General features: G+C 40.2%; 1 protein-coding gene across 1 annotated transcript in view; it reads left to right on the top strand.

Moving 5' to 3' along the window:
- MCC (MCC regulator of WNT signaling pathway) overlaps nucleotides 1–21,550 on the top strand; it is a 189,553-nt gene extending 168,003 nt beyond the window's left edge. Inside the window, 4 exon segments of the mRNA XM_054004021.1 lie at nucleotides 5,103–5,309; nucleotides 6,264–6,361; nucleotides 16,755–16,877; nucleotides 17,878–21,550. Of these exon segments, the coding sequence (XP_053859996.1) occupies nucleotides 5,103–5,309; nucleotides 6,264–6,361; nucleotides 16,755–16,877; nucleotides 17,878–18,058 (609 nt within the window). The 3' untranslated portion in view covers nucleotides 18,059–21,550.
- The last annotated feature ends 916 nt before the right edge of the window (nucleotides 21,551–22,466 follow it).

Below are 22,466 nucleotides of genomic sequence, written 5' to 3'. Positions count from 1 at the left end.
TGAACTAAAATGTAGGAACATACCAAAGGCTATACAAGTGTATGTCTGCATTCAGAATTTGTCTGGCTTTGATTCAGTTTAAGTTTAACTTCTATATTTTAGCCAACTAATTGCTGAAATGTCAGGTGATGGGACAGAATATCCCAATATTGAGTGGGACAGAACATCCTAGTAGTTTCATGAGCTTCTAAAGTTAGAGATTTTTGTTCAGATGTGCTGCTTCTGGCTAAGTGGGTAGCCTGGTGATGATAACTGTGTTCTTAGTGGTGCTGCTTTTCCATGATGGCAGATACAGTTTTGCAATAATGCATTCATTATTTGCAGTCCAGAAAAGATTGCTTGCTAGAGGTTGGGAGATATAAAATTATGTTACTTGTTTGAATATTTTGTGACTAGCAGCAATATATTCCCCACAACTAAAGCATGCAAGCTGAAATGTAAGATATTGGTAGATAATCAGATGTGTATTTCAGATAGCACACTTCCTTCTCCTTTTTGGCATCCATATCTTTCCTGAAATCTCTTGTATGCCATTCTTACCTCTATTTTTCAATTTTAACTTACTTTATTTTTCTAACTTTATTTTAATTTAAAGGTAAGGGCAAACTGCAGAGCTGTATCCCTTGTGAGTAGTGGCCTTGTCTTCCCTGATTGTCAGGAACACCAGCAGTTGCGTATCGTAATTTCTGGTACACTTTTGAGTGCTGGTAATTCTTTTGTCCCCACAACAGTCATCTAACTTGTTTTTGACACACAGCATCCATTTGGCTGGACCTGGCAGGGTTTTCACTGCATGAATTGCCTCTGGAAGAACATTTTCTTCTTGACTGGGTTGTGTGGAGTGCATACAGAATAGACAAGCATTTTGCATAGGAGTGTGAAGTTATTTTCAGCCCTTTGCAGTACAGAGAAACTGACAATACTGTTATTCATTGTAATTTCTTGTACTTTGCTGAAATTCACAGCTGCAGGAAAACCTTATGTTTCTGAAAGAGACTTTGTGAAAACTCAATTGTGAAAACTTGTGATTTATCTGCATTACACCTCCTCATCTGTTTGTCAGGCTAGAACAGAGTTGAACCTAAGGTCGGGACCCACTTTGGCTTTCTGAGTATATTTTTTGTATCAATTATATGAAACATGTATCTTACACAGAACAGCATATGCATCTGCCTCCTTCTGAGATAAACAGAAAATTTAAGTTTCCTTACAGTATTTTATTTAACTGGAAGCAGATGGACTGCAGAAGACTTAATTGTTTAGCATTTTTAATTTGTTCTCTCCGTTCTACATTCTTAGCAAGGATAATACAGCTCTACCAAGCTACTTGATGATTTCCTGCATTGCTGGGTCTAAAAATCTCCTGCTGTTTTCCCAAAACTTGGTTCTGCCACATTTTTTGACACCTTCCATTTCTGATTTCCAGTAAAAACTGATCACCTCATCAGTTTGAAATACCTTTACAACAGTACTTCTACATTATTAATTAGAAAGGCAGTTTGAGGGTTCATTATTACTTTTTACTGATCCAGAGCGTAAGACGTAGTGGTCTGCCAGTACTCCTATAAAATTCAGTTCTTTGCTTCAAGCAATAATTAACCATGTTTCCAAATACATTCTCATCCTAGGTTTATCATTGAGTAGTCTTGCTTTGAGGTCAGTTGTTGTCATGCCCCAGTTAGCAAGGAGATTACTTCTGATGGGTGTAAATAATTCTTGGTTTACAGCCTTTCTGCATTTCAAAGGACATAATCTAGATAAAAAGTCTCAGCTTTCTCCACTGATAATTTTTCCTTTTTTGTGTACAGGTGTTGATAATGTTGCTCATGATGTGCTTTGAGACTACAGTCTCTTGGTGGAAAATGTTAAGAATTCCATTGTCCACCTTTGTTACAGCCCTTCATGCTCTTACAGATTTGTACAGTGAAACACAGTTAACTAGAGCATGACATTTATCTGTTGTGATGTTTGTTTTAATTCTGAAGGCTGGTACATCCCACCTTGTTTACTGTGGTTCTCCTAGAGTCATGACTTTTTGTGACTTTAAAAACTTCTTGCCACATTAGAGTCCTGTGTGACCAAATCAAATACGAATTTTGATTTTAAGAATTCTGTGGTATCTCTGATTATTTTGGATCAGAAGTTTTTAATTTTTGTTCAAGTTTTTGCCCAAAATCAGGCTTACAGTATGACTGCAAGTACAAATTATCCCTCAATAATAAATCAACTAGTCCCAAAACAACTGCTGGATTTGATTCCTGAAGCTTGTGAATTTGCATGGATTGTCTTAAGTCTTCTGCAATCCCCTAGAAGAGGGACACTTGCTACCTCCCTCCTCCTTCAGGGTTTCATTTAGTGAATGCCACTTGTGCTCACACTCTGAAGATGCAGGTGTGTTAAACCGCAAAAATGCTTCACAGCAACCTGTAGCTGGAAGAAAATGGAAATAGTAAATATACAAAGGTGGCACTGTAATTTCAATTAAATTTAGATGAAGTCTTTAGGAAACATATTTTCATGGAAAAAATTGCTGCATATTGACTCTCTAAGTAAACGTGAGCTACTTGAATTTTCCCAAAATGGCTGCTACCCCTCTGCCTCACACATTGCATGGGTCCATACCACAATCCTCAACTGCAATCAAATTTTTAACCATCATCAGCCTTTCAGTTCCCTCCTGTTCCTTCTCTATGAGCCTCTGTAAGACACTGGCTGACACAAGCTTTTTAAATTTTCCCCTGCTTTTTTTTTTTTTTTTGCTTCTTTATTTCCAAGTCACATTGTTTTGACATGAGAAAAGTAACTAACATATGGGAGGTGCATGATATATCTTCTGGGACAGGATGCAAACTGCTGAATTCATATATGATGATCTAATTTACTGTCTTCATAAATAAAGGAGTTACACATTGATTGTCAAATTAATATTGAGTTTGGATATGTTAAAATAAGTTAAAATTTTGAAAATTAAATAAGTTAAAATCTTTGCATGATGAGAAAAACCTGTTCCACAGATTCATTGTTGTAGTGAATAAATTCACCTTTTTATTTTAGGAAATAAATGTCCCTTATTTCTGGGCTGAATTTGCCTGGATTCATCCTCTAGCCAGGAAAGATCTTGTCATGACCATCCCACACAGACAGCCGAAAGTATCTTTTATTCATACAAGTGTCAAAATACTCTGTTCAAATTTCTTCTCAGCCTTCACTAAGAAGTCTAAGTAGATTAATGGTTTTAGAAGTAGAGACTTAAGAAGTTAAATGCATACACTTGAGTATATCAGACTATCCAGTTCAACTCCTGTAACAAAATTTCCCCATCATTATTTATCAGTGTTATTTACATTTTTTACTGTTGACAGAAGCAATTAAGGGTAAGTTTGCCCAACATCTAAATTCATGTAAACCACATTGAATGAAACTGGTTGTGCTTCTAACCTTCAGTTCACAAACACACAGATGAATAAATCAATGACTTTAAAGCTCATACAAACCTTTCCAAGCCCCTCAGGGTTTTTAAGATACGGATTCTATTTCTGTGTGGTTCTGAATAAGCCAGTAATGGTTGTAGTAACTGTGATACACCTATGTGCACTGCTTACTCTTAATCCAGACAGTAGATTTTTGGTAGGAACTTAGATTCCCTTCAGCATAAAAACTTTGTCTAAATACATGTAAAGATTTCGTTTTGTATAACATTGATTAATAATGGCTAAAATATGAACAGCATTATTTTTGAGCAATAAAGCAAGATGCCTCTATTATTTTTGTGATTAGGGTTTTTTTTAGGTTGTGGGTTTTTTGTTTGTTTGTTTGTTTGTTTTTAAATAAATAGTGACTTGTTCCTAGGCTGGCCACACAACAAGAAACTTCTGTCTTTCAGAGGTGTTTACACAGTGAACAAGAGAAATGTAATACAGAAAATGTCTGCATGAACTTAGTATTCACCCATTAAGTGACCAAGGGCAAAGCTAAACAGTGGAAACATGATTCTGGGTTGTTTGTTTGTTTGTGTTTGTTTGTATATTTGTTGGGTTTTTGTTTGTTTTGTTTTGGCAGTCTTTTGTTTGTTTAATGGTGGTTTTAAGCACATAACATAAATTATGTATTAGTACTATCTGAAAGGTTTTGTGGATATTGGATTTTCTGGGTATAGAAAACAACTAGGCATTCTGTACAAGAAACATTTCTGAAGTGTTGTTAATCACAAAGAGCCTTCTGGTTCAGGAATAACCCAGGAGTTATTCCTTTCACAGGAGTCTTGGAGCATGTGCTGAAAAGAAGGGTCATTGCAGTCATGCCCTGCTCTTAAACTTCTGCCCAACCACTGTCAGACAGATGTTAAAACAGAGGTCTGTCCCTAGGCAGCAGACATTGTGTTACAATAGGTGACAGCCCTGTCAAAAGCAAGAAGGAGCTCTCAGAATTGAGCTTCTTTCTATCAAGTACCAGTATCCATCTGCTGTGAATTGTATTTAGGGAAGAAAATAAATGAATGCATTTTTCTGTTCAACTCAAGTTGTGTGTACTTGGGATTCTGGCCACCTAGGGGAGGGAAATTATAAATGGACATCTGATGGTGCCATACTCAGTTGATCTTTTTGACATAACTCATTTTACCACAGAGGCTGGTATTACAGGGCACGAATAGGTCCTGGTCTCTCCAGCCTCTTCCACTGTAGGGAGATTAATTCTTGCATATCAATAAGAAACTGAAATCTTGCTTTTAGGGAGATGTTTGACAAAGTCATACACTTCTGCTTTTAAGACAATAGTCTCTGAAGGACAAAGTAGAACCAGAGAAATTTCAACAGCTGTGGCAATTCTCTCAGATCTCTGATAGCCTAATTCTAATGTTGCTTCTGAGCTTATTCCTGAAGATGATAAAAGAGTGGCACGGCTCATCCTACTCAGACTGAAGATATACGGGTCTTTGACAAATATGCAATGTGATTATAAAAAGTCATCTGGATGTTGATAGTTTTCTCAATGAAAAGAACACTTAGGCTATAAGAGTGGATGAAAATCTTGTTTAACCTCATCTTCCTTTAGGTACCTAGTCCCATGAAGCAGCATGTGATAATACAATGTTTCTTCAACAGGAAGAGATGGCAGAGCTCAAGGCACAGCTTTACCTGCTGGAGAAGGAGAAGAAGGCTTTGGAATTGAAGTTGAGCACTCGAGAGGCCCAGGAGCAGGCCTACCTCGTCCATATTGAGCACTTGAAGTCTGAAGTGGAAGAACAAAAAGAGCAGAGAATGAGATCTCTCAGCTCAACCAGCAGCGGAAGCAGAGACAAACTGGGCAAGGTTGGGAGTCAAGCTACATTTCCAAAGTTGCAAACATGATTAATGAAACCTTTCCCATCCCTATTGCAGTCTTTAGCATGTTAATCATGCTCTTATTTTGTCTGTATGCAGATCTTTTCTCTCTTCCCCAGTTGTGAGGTGGTTCATTCCATGCTGTGACTTGAGGACTTTGCAGAATTGGTGTTAAGCATGGGCTAAAATAAGGGTGTTTTGAAGACTACCACAAGGCCAGTCTTGCCAGATATACAACTTGCTGTGGTTGAGCATGTGTTTTGCCTGTTGCCACTCACTGGAAACACTGGAAGGGAGTCTAAGCAAAATAACATTCTCACATAAACACAAAATATGAAAATAGGACTACTCATTTCTATGCAGCGTTTAGGGCATTGTAATGACAATCTCTTTCTCCAAGTCATGTTGTAACAATTTGAGAATGAAGACTCTTCTCCCCTTAATGCAAAATAATGCAGAATAAACAGATTGCTGCATTTGCAGTAATAATTTGCATTAAGAAATAAATACCTTGGAAAACTTTTTTTATTTTAATGCTGTGTCCTCAGAAAATGTCAATAATGCGTTTAAAAACAAAAACCGAGACATAATGTCTTACTTTCTTGCTCCTGGCAATATGTCATCTAAATTTCTTGATCCCACTGCCTCTTTGTTTCATGTGTCGTGTCAAAAGAAATATAAGGAAGGCAGTGGCAGTTTTGCACACCGTGGCAGAATTCTGCAAGTCGATGAGCTGTGGTGGTTTAAAAACATTTAGAAGCATTTGTCAAGTATTAATCTGTTAGTACATTTCTTGGTATGATGATACACTGCTGTGTTGCTGTAGCATTGTGTTGTCTATTTCACCTTCATTTCAAAGGTACTCTGAACTAAGGTGTTTTCAGAATTCTCTCATTAAGATGGTCAGTAATTTCTAATCAGGTGGCTTTTCCTCCTTCTCAGGAATGCAGTGATGGCACCGCAACACCACTAACACTTGCTGAGCTGAGACCATACAATGAGAGTGAACTGACTGCTGAGCTGACAAATGCACTCAGGAGGTAAGCACAGCTTCCCTCACCACGGTCAGGACTTGTCCTGTAGGTCCAGGGAAAGGTTTATTTCTGAGCCTTCACTCTAACCCTCAAGTGGTTTGAAGAATGATCACAGATTTGTCCTGTGAGAAGGAAAACTATCAAAGTCCTTCTAATTTTCCCCTCTCTCCTGCTGTTGTTCTTTAGCTGCTTTCACATGGTGCTCAACTCCATTCTCCTTGAGGTTCTCCAGAATTCAGTTGAATTTTAGAAATAAAAGAAACCCTTGAAATGGCAGTAATGACCACTACCAGGCAAGATTATGAGACATAAAACAGTGACATGACACATTTCTTGTGTGTAAAGAAAACATTTAGTAAAGACAGGATTTGAAGTTTGATCTTTGGTTAAGAAGGCTGGCCACAGGTTAAAACTTGGATAGGAGTTACGGGAGTGGGAATTGCAGGCATTTTGATGACTCAGATGCTCCATTTGCCTCCTGAGTATGTAAGTGGAGCCACAGTTCAATTACAAATGACATTGTGTGAGGCATTAGCTTTCCAATGGGAGAGAAAATTGATGTCTTGACAAACAGCTTTTATCAACAGCCAGGTTTTAAGCCTAATCTTTCAATACAGTTATACATTAGCTAGGTATTTGTTTGTGCAGCAGTTTTTCCTTCACCAGCTATTTGGTAAACTTAATGACAAAGAAATTCATAGTTTCGATAATTGTTTCAATACTTGTTCCACGTTTACCAAGAAATGGCTGTCTGGTATTTAATCTGGTTCTTATATTTAGAACCTGTCCAAAATGCTGCTAAGAATGTGTTTTGCTTTACTGGTGCACCTTCTTTGATGGTGGAATGTCCTTTCGGGCAGCTGTGGTGTTTCATTCCTGAGGTGCTTTTTTTCTTAAGTGCAACATGTGCTGTGCCTAGGGACACTTAAGCCTGAAAGGCATTATGTAAAAATGTAAGATCATTACCACTGCAGAATCAATACATTTCATACCATTTGCTTAGTAGTCTGGCAGTTGCTGAGTACTTAGTTTGCATGATGCAGGGAACAAAATTCTGTGGGTAAAATAATCAAAACTGTCATTTGTATGTGGGTGGATAAAACCCATCAGCAAAGTAATTTACATAAACATTGCAGAGAGCCATTGGCCTCCCCTGTATCCCCCACATTGCTCACTGGTGTGAGCTGCTCCACCAGCATTTTCTCCCTTCTCTCAAGCTGCTGCTCTTCCAGCTCTTGTTATTTGCTCCTGGATTTTGAGAAGATGCCAATGACCTTAGTTAGCAGAAGTTTGAGGATAGTCATGTGTCACCAGATGACACAAGCGAAAACGACGCACCACAGCCTTGGTCACGATGAAGAGACTAATTTATTTTTTCTGACTCCAATCTTTTATAGTTCTCAAAAGATGCCAGTGGATTGGAGGGTGAACGTGCCACCTCTCCAACGACACTGGACAAACTACCTGTACATCAAATTTCTCCGCCTCTATGAAAGAATGCAAAACAATAGGTTATTTACAGAAAGTTGTGTGAGAAAGTTCTCTGCAAGAATGTAAACTCAGAAAGCTTTAGAAAACTCTTGATAACCAGGGCGACAGTCATGAAATGTGGTTTGCTGACAACACAGAGAAAACAACTTTGCTTTATCTACTAGGCCTTAAGTTGATTAGCATGGATTTCTAGCCAAGGGCCTTGCAAGTACAGTTTGTCAGGCAGAAAGGGAGAAGAAAAATAATCGGATTAGACTGCACATAAATTGTGAAGGCTCTCTGTGTAATGGAAATACAGCTGTACTAAATGTGATTGCTGCTGCCAATGGGGCTCAAGTACAGTTCCTGCAAGCTGTGTGGACAGGGTATTTTTCTCCCTAATCAGTGTGCCAGCCAGATCAGGCTGCATGCTTAGCCCTCCTTACCCTGAAGTCTTGTCTCTGCAAGTCAGTTGAAGGTCTGTCTGGGACATGGAGAAAGCTTACTGCAACCTGTTTAGCCGCAGCTATGCTAAAAAATACCAGAAGAACCTAACTGCTGTTCTGGATAAATGAGCCCTCAAATATCACAGTGATATTTAGACCATCACAAATCCACAAAAGAATTCTAAAGTTGATCAAAGTCCTTTCTCCTCTGCAAGTGCATCCTCCTCACCTGCCAAGGAAGTAGGACCAGAATACAAAATTTAAGGTATTAGTCCCAGTAGCTGTGTTTGCTGAAAGGCAGAGGTGGAGGGAGATGTGAAACAAGTGCATATCATGCTCTGGGGTCCAGAGGCAGTATCTAAATGCCAGCATTCAGGAGTGTTTCAGGACTGGTTACAATTGGTGCATACGTCCTGCAATTGGTCCTCCCTGTTGTTTCTCCAGGCAGTAGACACTGGTTCAGGGGACAACAGCTGCAAAGATAGGGGCAGAAATCCACTGGTTTTTGAGTCTGTTTATCAGAGTGTGTGATATCGATCAGCAGCCCTACTTCCTGTCCCCTTCTTATCCCATCATTACAAAGACTAAAGCTCTGGCTGCTCTCCCCTCTGCTACTTTCCCATTCTGTCCTTCTGCTGTTGTTAAATTGTCAGGTTCTTTTCAGTTAATTGAAACAGAGTGAAACCCAAATAAAACAGCAGGACATAGTTACAGTTTGGGTTTTGGTGTAGTTTGGAAGCATTTATTTGCTCATAGTCTGCAAATGGCCATGCAGCAGAACAGTCTCATCCACAGAGCCAGGCTAGCTTCTCTCTGCAGATGTGGATATTTTCGTAAATCTGGAATCCAGTAGCGCGTTGTGAAACTTTTGTTGGTAGTGCCCATCAGCAGAAATTCAAGGCAGAAGTAGTTCTTCATCTATTGGGTCATAACATATTTGTTCTAGAAAAGTCAAGATTTCCTGTAGTAGTGCTCAGCATTAAAACTCCTGCTTACCAGCTTTTTACAGAATTCACTTGTTTTTACGTGGTCACTATGCTAACTGGGAGAAATGTAAATTATCTTAAAGTCCTATGTGGTTAAAGCTGCATCTGTTACACCAATTTCTGGTGTTGCAGGCTAAGCTTACTAATTCAGACATATCCTGTTCCAGCCAAACGTAAACACTTTCTGCCAGAGCCTTTAACAGTTTTGGTTTTCCCTCTCTCTTTTCTTAATGGAATGATGAAGTGCTTTAATGGGCACAAAGCCTCTTCTTTCTTGAGTCTGACACATCCATAAACAGCCTTCTTGGCAGGCTTCTTACTCTTGAGAGGGTAGGAATGTGTTCTCAGCAGCCTCATGGCCTGGTGCTGACACCTTGATGATTGTGCCAGAGGCCAGTTTTATAAGACAAGATTTGGTTGAATACCGCAAAATCAGACACATGATGCAGTCTCTGAGGGAAGACCTTAAATGAGTTCTCTTCCTTACTGGTTTGTTCTCTTCTGCTGGGGCAGGGCAGGGAGCACTGTACATGACTTATATGAGTTTGTAACTCAGTAGACATATACCAGGTTATGCATTAATGCAGGTAAATGCATTACAAGTGGCAGGAGGGAGGCAGTAAGAATTCCATTCTGCTTTAGAAGGCTGATGATAATGATGATAGAGCTGGTATTTTCTTCTACTATTTTCTTTCATTCTGTGAAAAATGGCCAAGCTGGCAAGACTGAAGCTTCTTCCTCTCCCTAGGCCTTGATACAAATGTTTTGATGGTTGAGGTGCTCCTGTGATCTATGCTTGTATTTCCAGCTGCTGATATCTTTTCTGTCTGCGTAGGGTTGTATTTTATTCATACATTTAGAGAATCATTTATAAATCATTAAAATGCTTGGTCAAGAAGGATCTAGCAGTACTAGGCAAGGACCATGGCAGGCAAAACACTTTGTAACTAGACTGACTGTTCAGACCTCAGCTGCATCATCATTTGGCACAAAATTATTATCCTTGATGGTTGTGCAGGATTACATGAATCGTGTCAGTCTAGACATGTTTCAGTATCTCCTTCACAAAAGAGTGACTTTCCATCTGGCAACACTGCAAAGGAACTTTTTATTTACCATGCCTGATGACTTCTAAACTAAGATATAATGTAGTGAATGATGCTACTAATTGTGAAGTCACTTTGGAGAGGGGAAATGAGTAGTTATCAGTAGGACTGGCAAAGAGCTTTTCTTCTGTTAACAAAAGGTACATTTTGCCCAGAGCTGTGGTCCCACCTCTCTGGAGTGGAAGCTGCAGGTATTTCTAGTAGGACATAAAAAACAAATCCTATTGCCATAACTTCCTGGTGTCTATTGAGACAGTACAATGTTTGTTGCACTCTTACGTCCACTTCTTTTCAGAGAGCAAACATTTCAATAGAAAACTAGGCCAAGGCATGGCAGTGACTACTTCCTGACACAATGTCAGTGAGGGAGAAATCAAGCCACTTTCCTTTATTTTAAATTTCCATAAACTCCACGTGATGGCATTTTAAGCTTGCATATTTTCAAGGGCTGACCTTAGTTTCATGATAGCAGCAGTCAGTAAATTTCATCATTGAAATTCAGGCCTATGCTGAGCACAGTAAGGCTGTCTCAGAAATGGAAATAGAAATGTCTAAAACACATCATAGCCATTCATATTTAAAATTACTCTTTAGACTTTTCTTTGAACAAAGTACAGGACAAACATGCAGATAAAAGTAGGGGGAGAGAGACAGGTTTGTGTTCTGGACCTACTGATGTGTCTTTGGCTGCTTTCTGTCATGTCAGTGTTTGCTTATTTCTGTTCTCCAATTACCACATCGATTAAATGAGGAGATAAGAAGCTCTGAAGCATTTGAAAGCCAGACACTAGTATGGCTTGCAGTCATCCACATGTCTCTTCTTTGTGACTGTGCAGTATCCTGCTGTGGTTTCCCCTTGGCTTCCAGGGGGGTTTCAGAAGGCATGGCCTGTCTGGGGAAATCCCTCTGGAGAGCCGCACTAAGAGAAACCTTCTCACAAGAGAAATTACTCATGGTGATAGCAGGGACAGATTCCTTAGAAAGCACCTTGAGTAACTATTTTTACCATATGCCTCACAGACAACCATAATTTGTCTTTTTTTTGCCATTTTTGACACGGAGTAAGTCATTCTTAGCACCATTTGAACTGCTGAACTGCTGTGCTCTTCGATATAATCATCACAGAGAGCTCCAAATAGCTCCAGGTCTGGAGAGCTTCCAGGCTGGGCTAACAAAGCTGGGTGGGAGGTTTGAGCAGTGAATGTAGCAGGCATGCTGCTGCCTCCCTTCAGGGCTTGTTCTCCCTTTTTGCTGCCAGTATGTTGCTTCAGGACCACACCTGGCCTGTCTCCCCACTGCAGGTGGTGTAACACATCTGTGGTACTGTGTTACAGTTTTTGAGATCTGTTCTGAGCATCTTGGCAATCAGCAAAAAAAGCAGTACAGTATTTTTCACCAGCAAAGTGGTTTTTGAAGCACCCTCTGTCACCTCTGCAATTGGAAAAGGCCTCCTGTACACAGGTAGCTGGCAAGCACAGGTGGTGCTTCAGCAGGTGAGCCAGGGAGACACGGCATTTGAAGAGGGTAGCTCTCTTGGCATTTGTGTAGTGTTGCTTTATTGCCTCTTTAAAACATTTATTATATTCTGGTTGTTTCCCTTAGCAGGCCAAGCCAGACCAGTGAGGCAAGCGTGCATTGTGCATTCAAATTAGCCTGGGGATTCTGCATGCCAGCCTGTAAGATGTTAGTTTAGATGAAAAGAATGAAGAGAGAATTAGCTGATGAAGAGCTAGAGTTAGCTGATGAAGAGAGAATTTATCTGTATTCCTTTTAAATGTCCAGCTGTTATCTCCTGAGAGGAGTCAGGTGCCTAGGAAAGCAATCATGTGTCACTCTGTTCGACTGGAAAAGTCAGAGAGGGGAGGGAGGGGTGGTGCCGGGCGCACTCCAACAGGAGGATATCAGGGAAGGAGTAGGAGTGGAGTGCAGAATGGGAGATGTGTGCCTTCTCTTCAAAGCAGAGTACCTCGCAGATAGCTGTGGACCGTGCAGGAAGTGCCTTCCCTCCCTCCCCTTCCCCACACCCTCGCGGCCTGGGGCTGCTCTTCCAGCATGGATAGCTCTGCCAGGAATTCTGTTCCCCTGGGCTGGCTGCTGCTGGTGCTGCTGCATCAGGGCTTTGTGCCTGCAGAGCTCAGGGGCAGGTGCTGGGCTGAACCGTGTCATCCCACTCCTCAGGGGGAGCCAGGATTTGAAGGGATCTGCCCACAGCAGATCTCTTTTGATGAGTAAGAAGATGTGCCCTAGGGATGACAAGAGTTCTCTGCCTGGCTGTGGGAAAGTTTCTCACCTCTTCATTTGGAGAAACCTCATTGTTCCTCTTTTGCTTCAGATTTGGCAAGAGCTGTGGTGTTCTTGACCCCAGGGCAGAGGGGTGGTAGTTGTTACTTTCATAAGCAGGGGAGTTAGCTGGGTGCACTTCAAGCCAAGGGCAGAAAAATCAACTTTCTGCGTGCCAGAGAAGAGCAGCTTCTTGTTTGCAGCACTGGGGAATTTTCAGTGAAATCAGCAAGAGCAGGAAAATCTGGGAAGACTTCTAGCACATGAAACCTGAACATGTCTGGAAAAGCCTAGTCAGGAGGGAAAATACAAGGTGCTCACGACCTTGCTTACATTGCAGTGTGCCAAACATGGTGTCAGTGTGTGGAGGCCAAATTGACAGAAACAGTTTCCTTTATGGCCCTGACAGAATTTCCTATTGTCCAAAGTGGTAGCATTGAAACCAGAGAACACCAGTTAGCACCTTCCTATTCAGCCATCCTGAAACAAAAAGCCCTTGAAAACCACTATGAAACTGTCCACTGAGTGTTTTGATTGTGAAAATACCAAACAAAAGCCTTTATTACCAGCATACTAGACATTTCACTGAAAATAGTGTTTTTAGCAGATGTTGTAGGCTGTAGGCTGTGAATACACTCATTCTGAGCTTTTCCCTGGAAATGGAGCAGTCAGGGATTTCTCCAGCTGACTTCTCAGCAGCAGAAAGCCCTTGTGCTGGAAGTGAGCCATGCCCTCCGATCATAGGCTCGTTCCCTCTTCTGGGAATACTTGTTCATTTTCTCTGTGCACATGAAGTGTCGTGGCTGTGTTTTCTGCAGCCCCAGCTTGCAGTAGCCACTTGAAGGAGGAGCTGTTGGTATAAGGAGCTCTGTGGACTTCTGCAGTCCAATAGAGTCTGAGTCAGGAGCTCACAGAATTTGTGTTCGCTGAAAAACACTCACTTCTCCTTCCCCCTTCCCATCAAAATACAGAGATAAGTACTTTCTTGGGATACACAGAGGTCCATATTTACACCCCTGGGGCACAATAGCAGTGTGAGTTTGATGTGTCTGCTTCCATGGCAGTTTAGACATTGGACTCTGGAAGACTGTCTGGCAGCAGCAGGCTATGCCTACATCAGTAGGATGTTGCATATGTCTGTCACATCAAATGCAGTTCTATCCCTGGTTTGCAGCTTTGACGTGTTCTCATTGTAGAGACGTGGTTCATATGCAATATTGAAAATATTGTGACATATTAAGCCCTGTAGTGGCTGATTTTTCACATCCTGCAGTCAGCAAAGTGCTGTGGTGCTGGAAATCCCCTTAGGACAACACCTCAGGATTCAGTATAGCTCCTATTCACTGCCTAACTATGCAATCAGTTCTGAAGAGAAACAAGTGTGGACAGTTCTTTCTGACCAAACGGAGGTGGTCAGTGATAGAAACTGAGGGAAGCAGGGGGAGTCACCCTTGTGAAGCATGGGGTTCTTACGAGCCTGTGACGTACAGCTCTGAGGTCTCTCTGCTGCTGCTCAAACAGAAGATGCAGCACCCTGGGGAAAACTTTACATGTTTTAGTGTGTAATAGTCATTAACCCAGTGCATCTTCATTTCCCAGAGTAAACCAAGGTGTTTGCTCTGCCTTTACTGTTGCTGCTGTGTGTGGCTCCTCAGGTGTGATTTGTTCTCTGAAATGTCTCTTGAAGCAAAGATATTTAGATAAGCAGTTTTAAAATTGTAAAAGAGTGTAAAAGTAGATCCTAATGTGTTGGTTTTTTCAGATTTTTGAGACATTTCAGTACATGCAATCAAACAACCAATTGCTTTCCATGAGATTAAGGTTGAGTAGGTATTATCTAGTGCTGTTTCACTGACTTGAAGACATCCCTGAAAAGCCAAAAGAAATACATATATTTTACTGATGCTAGTGTAAATTTGAGTCATCTATAGATTTGAAGTATTACCCACTGTTTCCTGGTTCAGAAGGTTCAGAACTCTGAAAGTTGTTTACGTAGCTTGAACAGGGTGCTTACCACTCTGCTGGCTCTGTGTCTTTGACAAGCAGCAAGACAAGGATGTTTTAGACCAAATGTAAAGAAATACAGCTTGATGTTTAGCTGGGTTCGGCCTGAACAGAGCTGGTTGAATGGTGTGAGTGAAAAACAGACAAAAGGTGATACTGTTTTATCAGGTAACAATCACCATAGCAACCAAACTTTACCATGCATGGAAAGGTCCTCAAAGTCTTTCCACTGTATTTCTTTACCACGCAGCTTTTATTTCAACAGGTGTGTGTGAAGCAGTTCAGCTGCAGTGAACTGTGGCTCTACAGGGCTCTTTCACATGGCACTGTGTGCAGCGTTTCCTCAGTGATACCTTTTCTTGGACATGATGTTAAATCAACCTCACACAATTTTGCGATTCCTTTGCCTATGTAAACACTGTGTCTGTTTATTCCACTGGAATTGCTGTTCAAACTAGGTTGTCATGCTGAAAATGGTGCTACTGAGCCTTCCCCAGAGCCTCTGGATGTAGCAACCATTGGATCAGAGAAGCACAAATTTACTGTGTTACAGTCACATTTTACTCTGTTCTGTCACATCAGTAGTGCAGTGCCACAAATGCATTAGGGTCTGGCCTCTGCCACATCTGATCTTTTCTTATTTGTGCTCTCTATTTCTTATTTCTTCCTGTTTTCTTTGCACAAAACAGATTTTGCCTGTAGACTGTGCTGAGCCTTTCTGACTGCTGAGATAGAATATAAAAATTAAAATTTACATTTGGGATGGATGGCAGTGAACTTCTAACTGCAAGGGAGAAGGATTGCATTACTTGAAAGCAGAGGGCGTGTTCCTTCAATGAAGGGACGTACAAAGAATACTGATGATTCTTCATCAACAAGGACCCTCTTATATCCTTTTTAATTTGGCTGATAACCCAGCGCTGGAGTCTGTTTGGATAGATTTCTAACTTGGAATATTTCCCCAGCTGACTTCGTGAAAGCCCTTCTGTTGCTGCTGGAGCTGGGCGCTGTCCCTCTCTCCAGTGATAAAAGGCTGCCATATCCAGGTCTTATTCGGAACTGCAGGCTGTTGAGCTGGGATTCCAGGAGGATCCCTGTGGTCTCTGCAGAGATAGGGAAGCTTTCACAAACTTCAAGGTATCCATTCCAAGGGCTTATATGGGAGCTGGCAGTTGTCTCTTTATTGAGGTGAAAACAAGTGTACTCATGTAGCAGCACCAAAGCAGGAGAGAGAGGTGGGTCACTGCAGAGTGGTTCTAGGCAGCAAAGCACAGACTCCATGTAAACACACAAAGTTCCCACATGGCAGATTTGATGATTTGATGCTGCAAAATCTGTGTCCCCGTTGAGCCCAGCTCTCCATATCATCGTATCATTCTTAAAACCTTTTTTTTTTTTTTTTTTTTTCCCCCTTTCTTCTTTCCCCCCCTCCCCCCTTCCAAATTTTCTCTGGGCTATCTGTGCAGAGTTTGGGTCACAGAGAAGAGCTCCTGGAACAGTCCCGTGTTTGTGTAGGAGTGGGCTGAGCAGGCATCAGCCATCAGCTCTGGAGCAGGGAGCTCCCCAGGAAGAAGCACCTGCCTCGTGTCATGTGATTACCTGGGAAATGCTTTTTAAATCCAGTTTAATCCCCTGGCTGTAATGCTTGCTCCTGCCCAGAACTTCTATCTTGTTCACTTTTTCTTTCCCTCATAGAGAGACTTGTAATGTGAAAATGTTTAAGATACCTTATTTCCATTTTGTCACACTTCATGTATTTAGCTTTTGGTTCAGAGTTGGTAAGTAATTATGGATAACTATATTAGCTATTTATGTATCTTATTTCTTAGTGTGATTCAATGCATACAGCATCATGATATACCAGAGAAGTTATTTTACTCTTTTGTTTGCTCTTTCTCTGATCCTGAATTCTAAAATGGTGAATGTTATAAATACCAATCTTTGGAAAAGTTTAATGTAAGAACTACCTCTTGTATTATCCTAGTAATAGTAAGGAAAATATTTTCAGCATGTCAACCCAGCACAGGACAATTGTTGATACACTTCCAAGCTGAAGTACTATTTCTGTTTTGAAAATAGTTTTCTACCTCCTGTTCTCCTGATCCAGGGAGAAGAAACTGAAAGCAAGAGTGCAGGAGTTAGTGAGTGCTTTGGAGAGACTCACAAAGAGCAGTGAAATCAGACATCAGCAGTCTGCAGAATTTGTTAATGACCTTAAAAGGGCAAACAGGTAAAGGATCTACCTGCAGATGAATGCACTATTGGTTTATTTTCACTTTGTTCTTGCAAAACATTAATATTCCACTTACCTTAATGAGATGTTTCGGGACCCTCACATTCTGTCCACGTGTTGACACTCCAGGGTTATAGTTAGAGAAAGGGGAGGTATAAACTTCCCATGTAGGCCACTGACAACTACAGAGTTAAGAACAGAAAGCAGGGAAGTAGGTTAATCTCAATTGAGTTACTACTAGTGATTGTATAATGTAAAAAACAAACAAACAAACAAAGACTTATGAATCTGTTACTTAGTTTTTAACTGCTCCCTTTTCTTTGGCTCCAACCTCTTCATTAATAAACTGTCTTGGATAATCACACCTAAGTTCCGTTGCTCACTCAGGGCATTTTTCTTGTACTGTATTTGGATATGGTAGACTGCAGCTGCCCTCTGACTCACAAATGAATTTTAAAAGCCTTTGTGGTGAGAAGCAGCACCCATCTCAAGCTTTCCAACCCAGTCAAGGTGGAGGCACAGAAGCTACTCAGCAGCTAGCAAATCAGCACAAGATGCTGTCCTCTGAATGTAAATCTTACTTTTTTAAAATGAAAAATGCAAAATCAGTCCTTAACTTTCTAAGCAGATTCTGGCCATGCAATGTTTTTATAAATCACATCTGATGCTGCGGTATCTTGACTCATAAGAAGTGGTATGAGAGGTCATCAACAGCAACCTCCATCTGCCTCTTTGAACCATGTTTAGTTTTTCTTTACCAGTTCACTGGAAAAGGTGTGTGCTTCTTCCAGGAAATACACAGACATTAGCATTGATCTGGGTTGGATCAGAAAGGTTTGGATCTAATCCATTTTAAAGCACTGGTAAATTTTGGGAAGGGGATCAGTAGCCAGCCTTTGAAGTTCCCTGAGGGTGGGACTTTGGGGTAGATTTTTTGTAGCGCTTACTCTGAAACAAGCCTGTTTAAATTACCTTGTATGCCTTGTGTTTTTAACAGCAACTTGGTAGCAGCTTATGAAAAAGCAAAGAAAAAGCATCAAAATAAGCTGAAGAAACTGGAATCACAAATGATGGCCATGGTGGAGAGACATGAAACCCAAGTAAGAATGCTCAAACAAAGAATAGCTTTACTGGAAGAAGAGAACTCCAGACCACACACCAATGAAACTTCACTTTAAGTGCATCTCTTTAAAGGATGCTTAGTGCCATTACAACTTTCTTTCTTTTGGAGGTTGACTTTTAGGTAGCTTCAAATGTTAAAAACTCTGATTGTCAATACTGACAAACTTAAAAGCTCCTTCTCTGAGATCCCAGAGAGGTATTATGGGGATAATAAAAGTGTTAACCTTAATGACTGTTTCATAATGTAAAATGGCAGTGCCTGAATTATCATGCTATAATTGTGTACATTGTCTGTGTTGTTATGTCTGTATTCATACAGCTTCTCTTCCATTTTATCAATGGCCCATGGGTGACAGTGTCACACAGCAGAATAATTCATGTTAAGAGGTTTTCATTTGGGTAGTTTGGAGGTCATGTGGAAGTTTTCCCAGTCCCAGAGCTCTCTCTGACACAAGTCCATACTGTACCCTCATGACTCGCTACTCGCTGCTGTGGTTACACCACCAAACAGGCAGCTGCAGAGTGGGTATGACAGCCTGGCTGGCTTTTTCTTTGTGCCCTGCTTGCAGTTCTGCTGCTCACAGTGCAGGTCAGGTGGGGAAACTCCTGTTGATTTGGGAAAAAGCCAAGAAAGCATAGTTGCATCTCTAAGAATGATGATAAAAGTGTAATTCTTACATTGCATAAGAGGGCCAAAGGCTGTGGGTTTCACCATGCCACACAGTCTGTGCCAAGGGTGAGTAAGAAATTACAGAAGACCTCCTGGTATTTATATTGCATGGTGTTTGCAACTACTTTGTAGAAAAAGTTGTTTTTTCTTGAGATATACACTATATCCAAGATTTTCTTTAAGAAGCTGGGCCATTTTTGTCATGTGTGTTGTGCTTATTACAGCTTACTGTGATCAAGAGGTGGAATGTCTTCTTTTTATACTTTTTTTTGACCAAAAAGGGGTACTTAAGTAATGTACCTGTTTAATATTGAATACATAGGCACAAAATTATAGATGTGTAGATGTATGGATATCCAGCCACAAACCGAATGTGAATGGTGAAGTCTTACAGCTTTCTTAGGTTAGTTTTTGTTACTGCTAACATTCACTTGTTTAAATCACGTATTACTGTATTATCAAAGTGACTGAAGTGCAAATTTTGTCCTGTTAGGTTAATGAACATTAAGCAAATCATGGGGATCAGGTTGATTTCTGTAGGGGTCAAAATACAGGAGTCTGCCATAGCACCTGTTACATTCAGAATTAACTTTTTTTTTTTTTTTTTTTTTTTTTTTTTTTTCCTTTTTTTTTTTTTTTTTCTTTTTCTTTTTTTGACAGAGTACGTTAAAAATCTTCATGTGTGTTTTAAAAAGCCAAGCTATAGTCCATTCACTGTGTTAGCCTGCTGCTGTGTTATGCCTTTGCTTTGCATTTTCCAGGCTGATTTTCAGTGAATCTGATTTCAGGAGATGTTTATTGTTTTTGCTTTACATGTTGAGTTGCACCTCAAGTTTTTTACTAGGATATTTAGAATTATGATAACTTTTCTCATTTATTCCTCTCATTACTAGTACTAAGGGAATATTTTAGAGGACTCTTTTTGTCTACTGTTGGGTTAGGTCAGATAACATAGTTGTGGGAATTCGTGTTCAGAATATGGCATTATTGTTAAGTCTTGGTTACATCTGGAAGTGTAGCAGTTGGTTTTCCATCTCTTACTACTGTAGCTGCTGTTGTCTTCTGTCCTTAGAGTAGTAGAGTCATTCCTACTTCTCTCGAGTCTAGTACATCATCCACAAAGCCAGCATCCCATGTGGTTGATTGCAACAGCAAATTAAAATAATGCTGATTTCAAAATTTTTAGGTAGTCATGTTCTGGTTTTGATCAGTCCTCTTTCTCAGAATAATTGCACTTCTTAATTTATAATGTCACTAGAAATTACTGCAAATGAATCTCTTGAGGGAGGAGGCACATTGATTTCTTCTGTCTTTGTGGTTTTGCTTAGCAGTTCTCTAAGGTGTTTCCCCTTTTGACCCAATTTTCTCATGCCCAGGAGGGTGGGGGTTTGCCATCAGGTTCAGTGGTAGCTGAGCACTCGTTTTGAAGAATCACAAAGGAAAGTATCCAGCATGTGCTGTGGCAAAAATGCAGTTACACTTTTGTCTTTCAGCATCTGAAACACCCATGTGACTTGAGGTCACCTCAGAATGTCCATGTGAAATACCCTTCACTGGAGAGGACAGAAACTATACTGCACTGGGCTGTCTCTTAGCTCATTTTTTCACCCCTATTTAGATTAATGGAATTACAGAACGGTTTAGGTTGGAAACTACCCTAAAAATCATCTTGTTGCAATCCCTTTCTGCGGGCAGGGACATATTCCACTGGACCTGCTCCAAGCCCCATCCAACCTGGCCTTGGACATTCCAGGGATGGGGCAGACACAACTCCTCTGGGCAACCTGGGCCAGTGGAAGATGTTGCCTCTGCACCCTCAGCACAGAAGAGTTTCTTCCATAAAAAAATTCAGATACTCTTACACAGAGGTATAAAAAGCTGCAGCCTCAGTGTTTTTTCCAGACCTGACAATTTGCTGATTATTTCTCTACATTTAGCACAAATCTTCCATGCCAACTGTGCTCTAGACGTGCATTAGAATAAATTATAAATCATCAGTAAATGTAAACCACTCCCATTTTTTTCCCCATAAGGGTTGTAGATGAAAAAGCAGCACTGGTACCATCCAGCCTCAGCAGTAGCCATAGCTTGCCAGACCACCAGTTGATTTATTTGTCTCAGCAAGCAGCTACTGCATCATTTGTTAGCATAGTGGAAAGGATCAACTGGAAAGTGGTCACAGGTATGATGTTACTGTGAAAACTGTTCATTAGTGATAATCAGCTTCAGCTCCAGTGTACCCCATTAAAATGGCACTAACCCTCACAAAAAAATGCCAAAAAACCCTCAAACTCCTTTTATGCAACTCTGAAGTACCAGCACACCAGAAATACCTGAGCGTGCAGTGCACCGTGAGTTACAGCAACTTAACTATTAACGCTTATTGCAGAAATAATACATTTGAAAAGCAAGAAAAAGAGGTGATTCTTGTCAACCTAAGTCCATTCGTTAATTAATGACTGGACTTCTTTTGAGTTTTCTGAAGTCACCAGAGTGCATGAAACTTTGTATTTCACAGAGTACTCAGAAAAAATTCACTTTTTTTAAAAAATTCTGTGATGTATAAATCTTCACCAGCTTGAATGTACTGTTAGCTTTTGCAAAGCACATGTGACTAAATTTGCATTCATGTCATGCTTTACTAGTTTAATTAGTATTCTCCTCCTGCATACTGCACCATGCATTGTAACTTTAGAAACTTTTCACCTTTCTGAATTAGCTTTAAATGTGTTGCTACCTTTTAGTTTCCAAGCTGTAAAATAGCTATTTTGTGTTCATTTGATATAGAATTGTAAAAACTGCATTTATTTATACAGAGGCATTTATAATACTTATTTTACAAATGTTCTTATATTCTGAATAAATTTCTAATGCTGTTTCTTTGCCTTGGGAGCTGTTTCACCATGGCTTGTCACCTTACTGTTGAGTGGGACTGCCTAAAGACACCTTGGCACAAAGATATCTCATCTCCATGCTATGTTGCTGAGGGAGATGGTTTGACATTGTCAGTAAAGTTCACTTAAAAGAGCTATGAAAAGTTGTTAAGAACTCAGATCTGGACATAGGTTTTAGCTGGGCTCAAGAACATCAGTACCCTCTACATCTTCAATGAACACTTTATGGAAATGGAAGGGTGAATGTGAAAATGTTACCACACATCCAGTTATTTTAATAACAAGTTATATGGACCAAAACAAAAAGAAAACAAAATAATATTACATAAATATTCTAAAAGCAGTGATTGAAGTTCACACACTTCCTTTCTCCAGTTTGTCTAACACATTTTATTTTTTTTTCCATTGTGTTGAATGGCATCCACCTTTACAGCTGACTTTAAAAAATACTCCCTCTCCTGGCTTAGAGGAGATATAATCACTGCTGGCTTAAGGCAACACGTAAACATTCTGCAGTGAAAGAATAACTTGTGCCAGCAGCAGAGGCATCACATTCCACAATGACCAGCAATTCTTATATTCATACTTCAGTACTTCAATATGTTTATTTATAAAGTAATTTAATTTTACAGAGGAAAAAATAACAATATAGAAGAAAATGTTAACTTAGTCATAGTCTCCTAAATGGTGTGCTTCAGTTTTGAATCAATTTATAACAAACAAAATCACAATCATCAGTACAGTAGATGTTACAGGTAGTTACAGATTCTACTTAATACAATTGAAGAGTTGACTAATGCAAACTTCCTTCAAAAGGACATAATGGAAGTTGTATAAAATCCGTAATGATTTTAACTCTTTAGCTGTATGAACTTTCTACTTAATGAGCAGCGATGTGCC

This window comes from Vidua macroura, chromosome Z (genome assembly GCF_024509145.1).
Source record: "Vidua macroura isolate BioBank_ID:100142 chromosome Z, ASM2450914v1, whole genome shotgun sequence".
In the NCBI taxonomy this organism is placed as follows: Eukaryota; Metazoa; Chordata; class Aves; order Passeriformes; family Viduidae; genus Vidua; species Vidua macroura.
The sequence above is the reverse complement of the archived record's forward strand: the minus strand, read 5'-3'. Positions and strand labels throughout refer to the sequence as shown.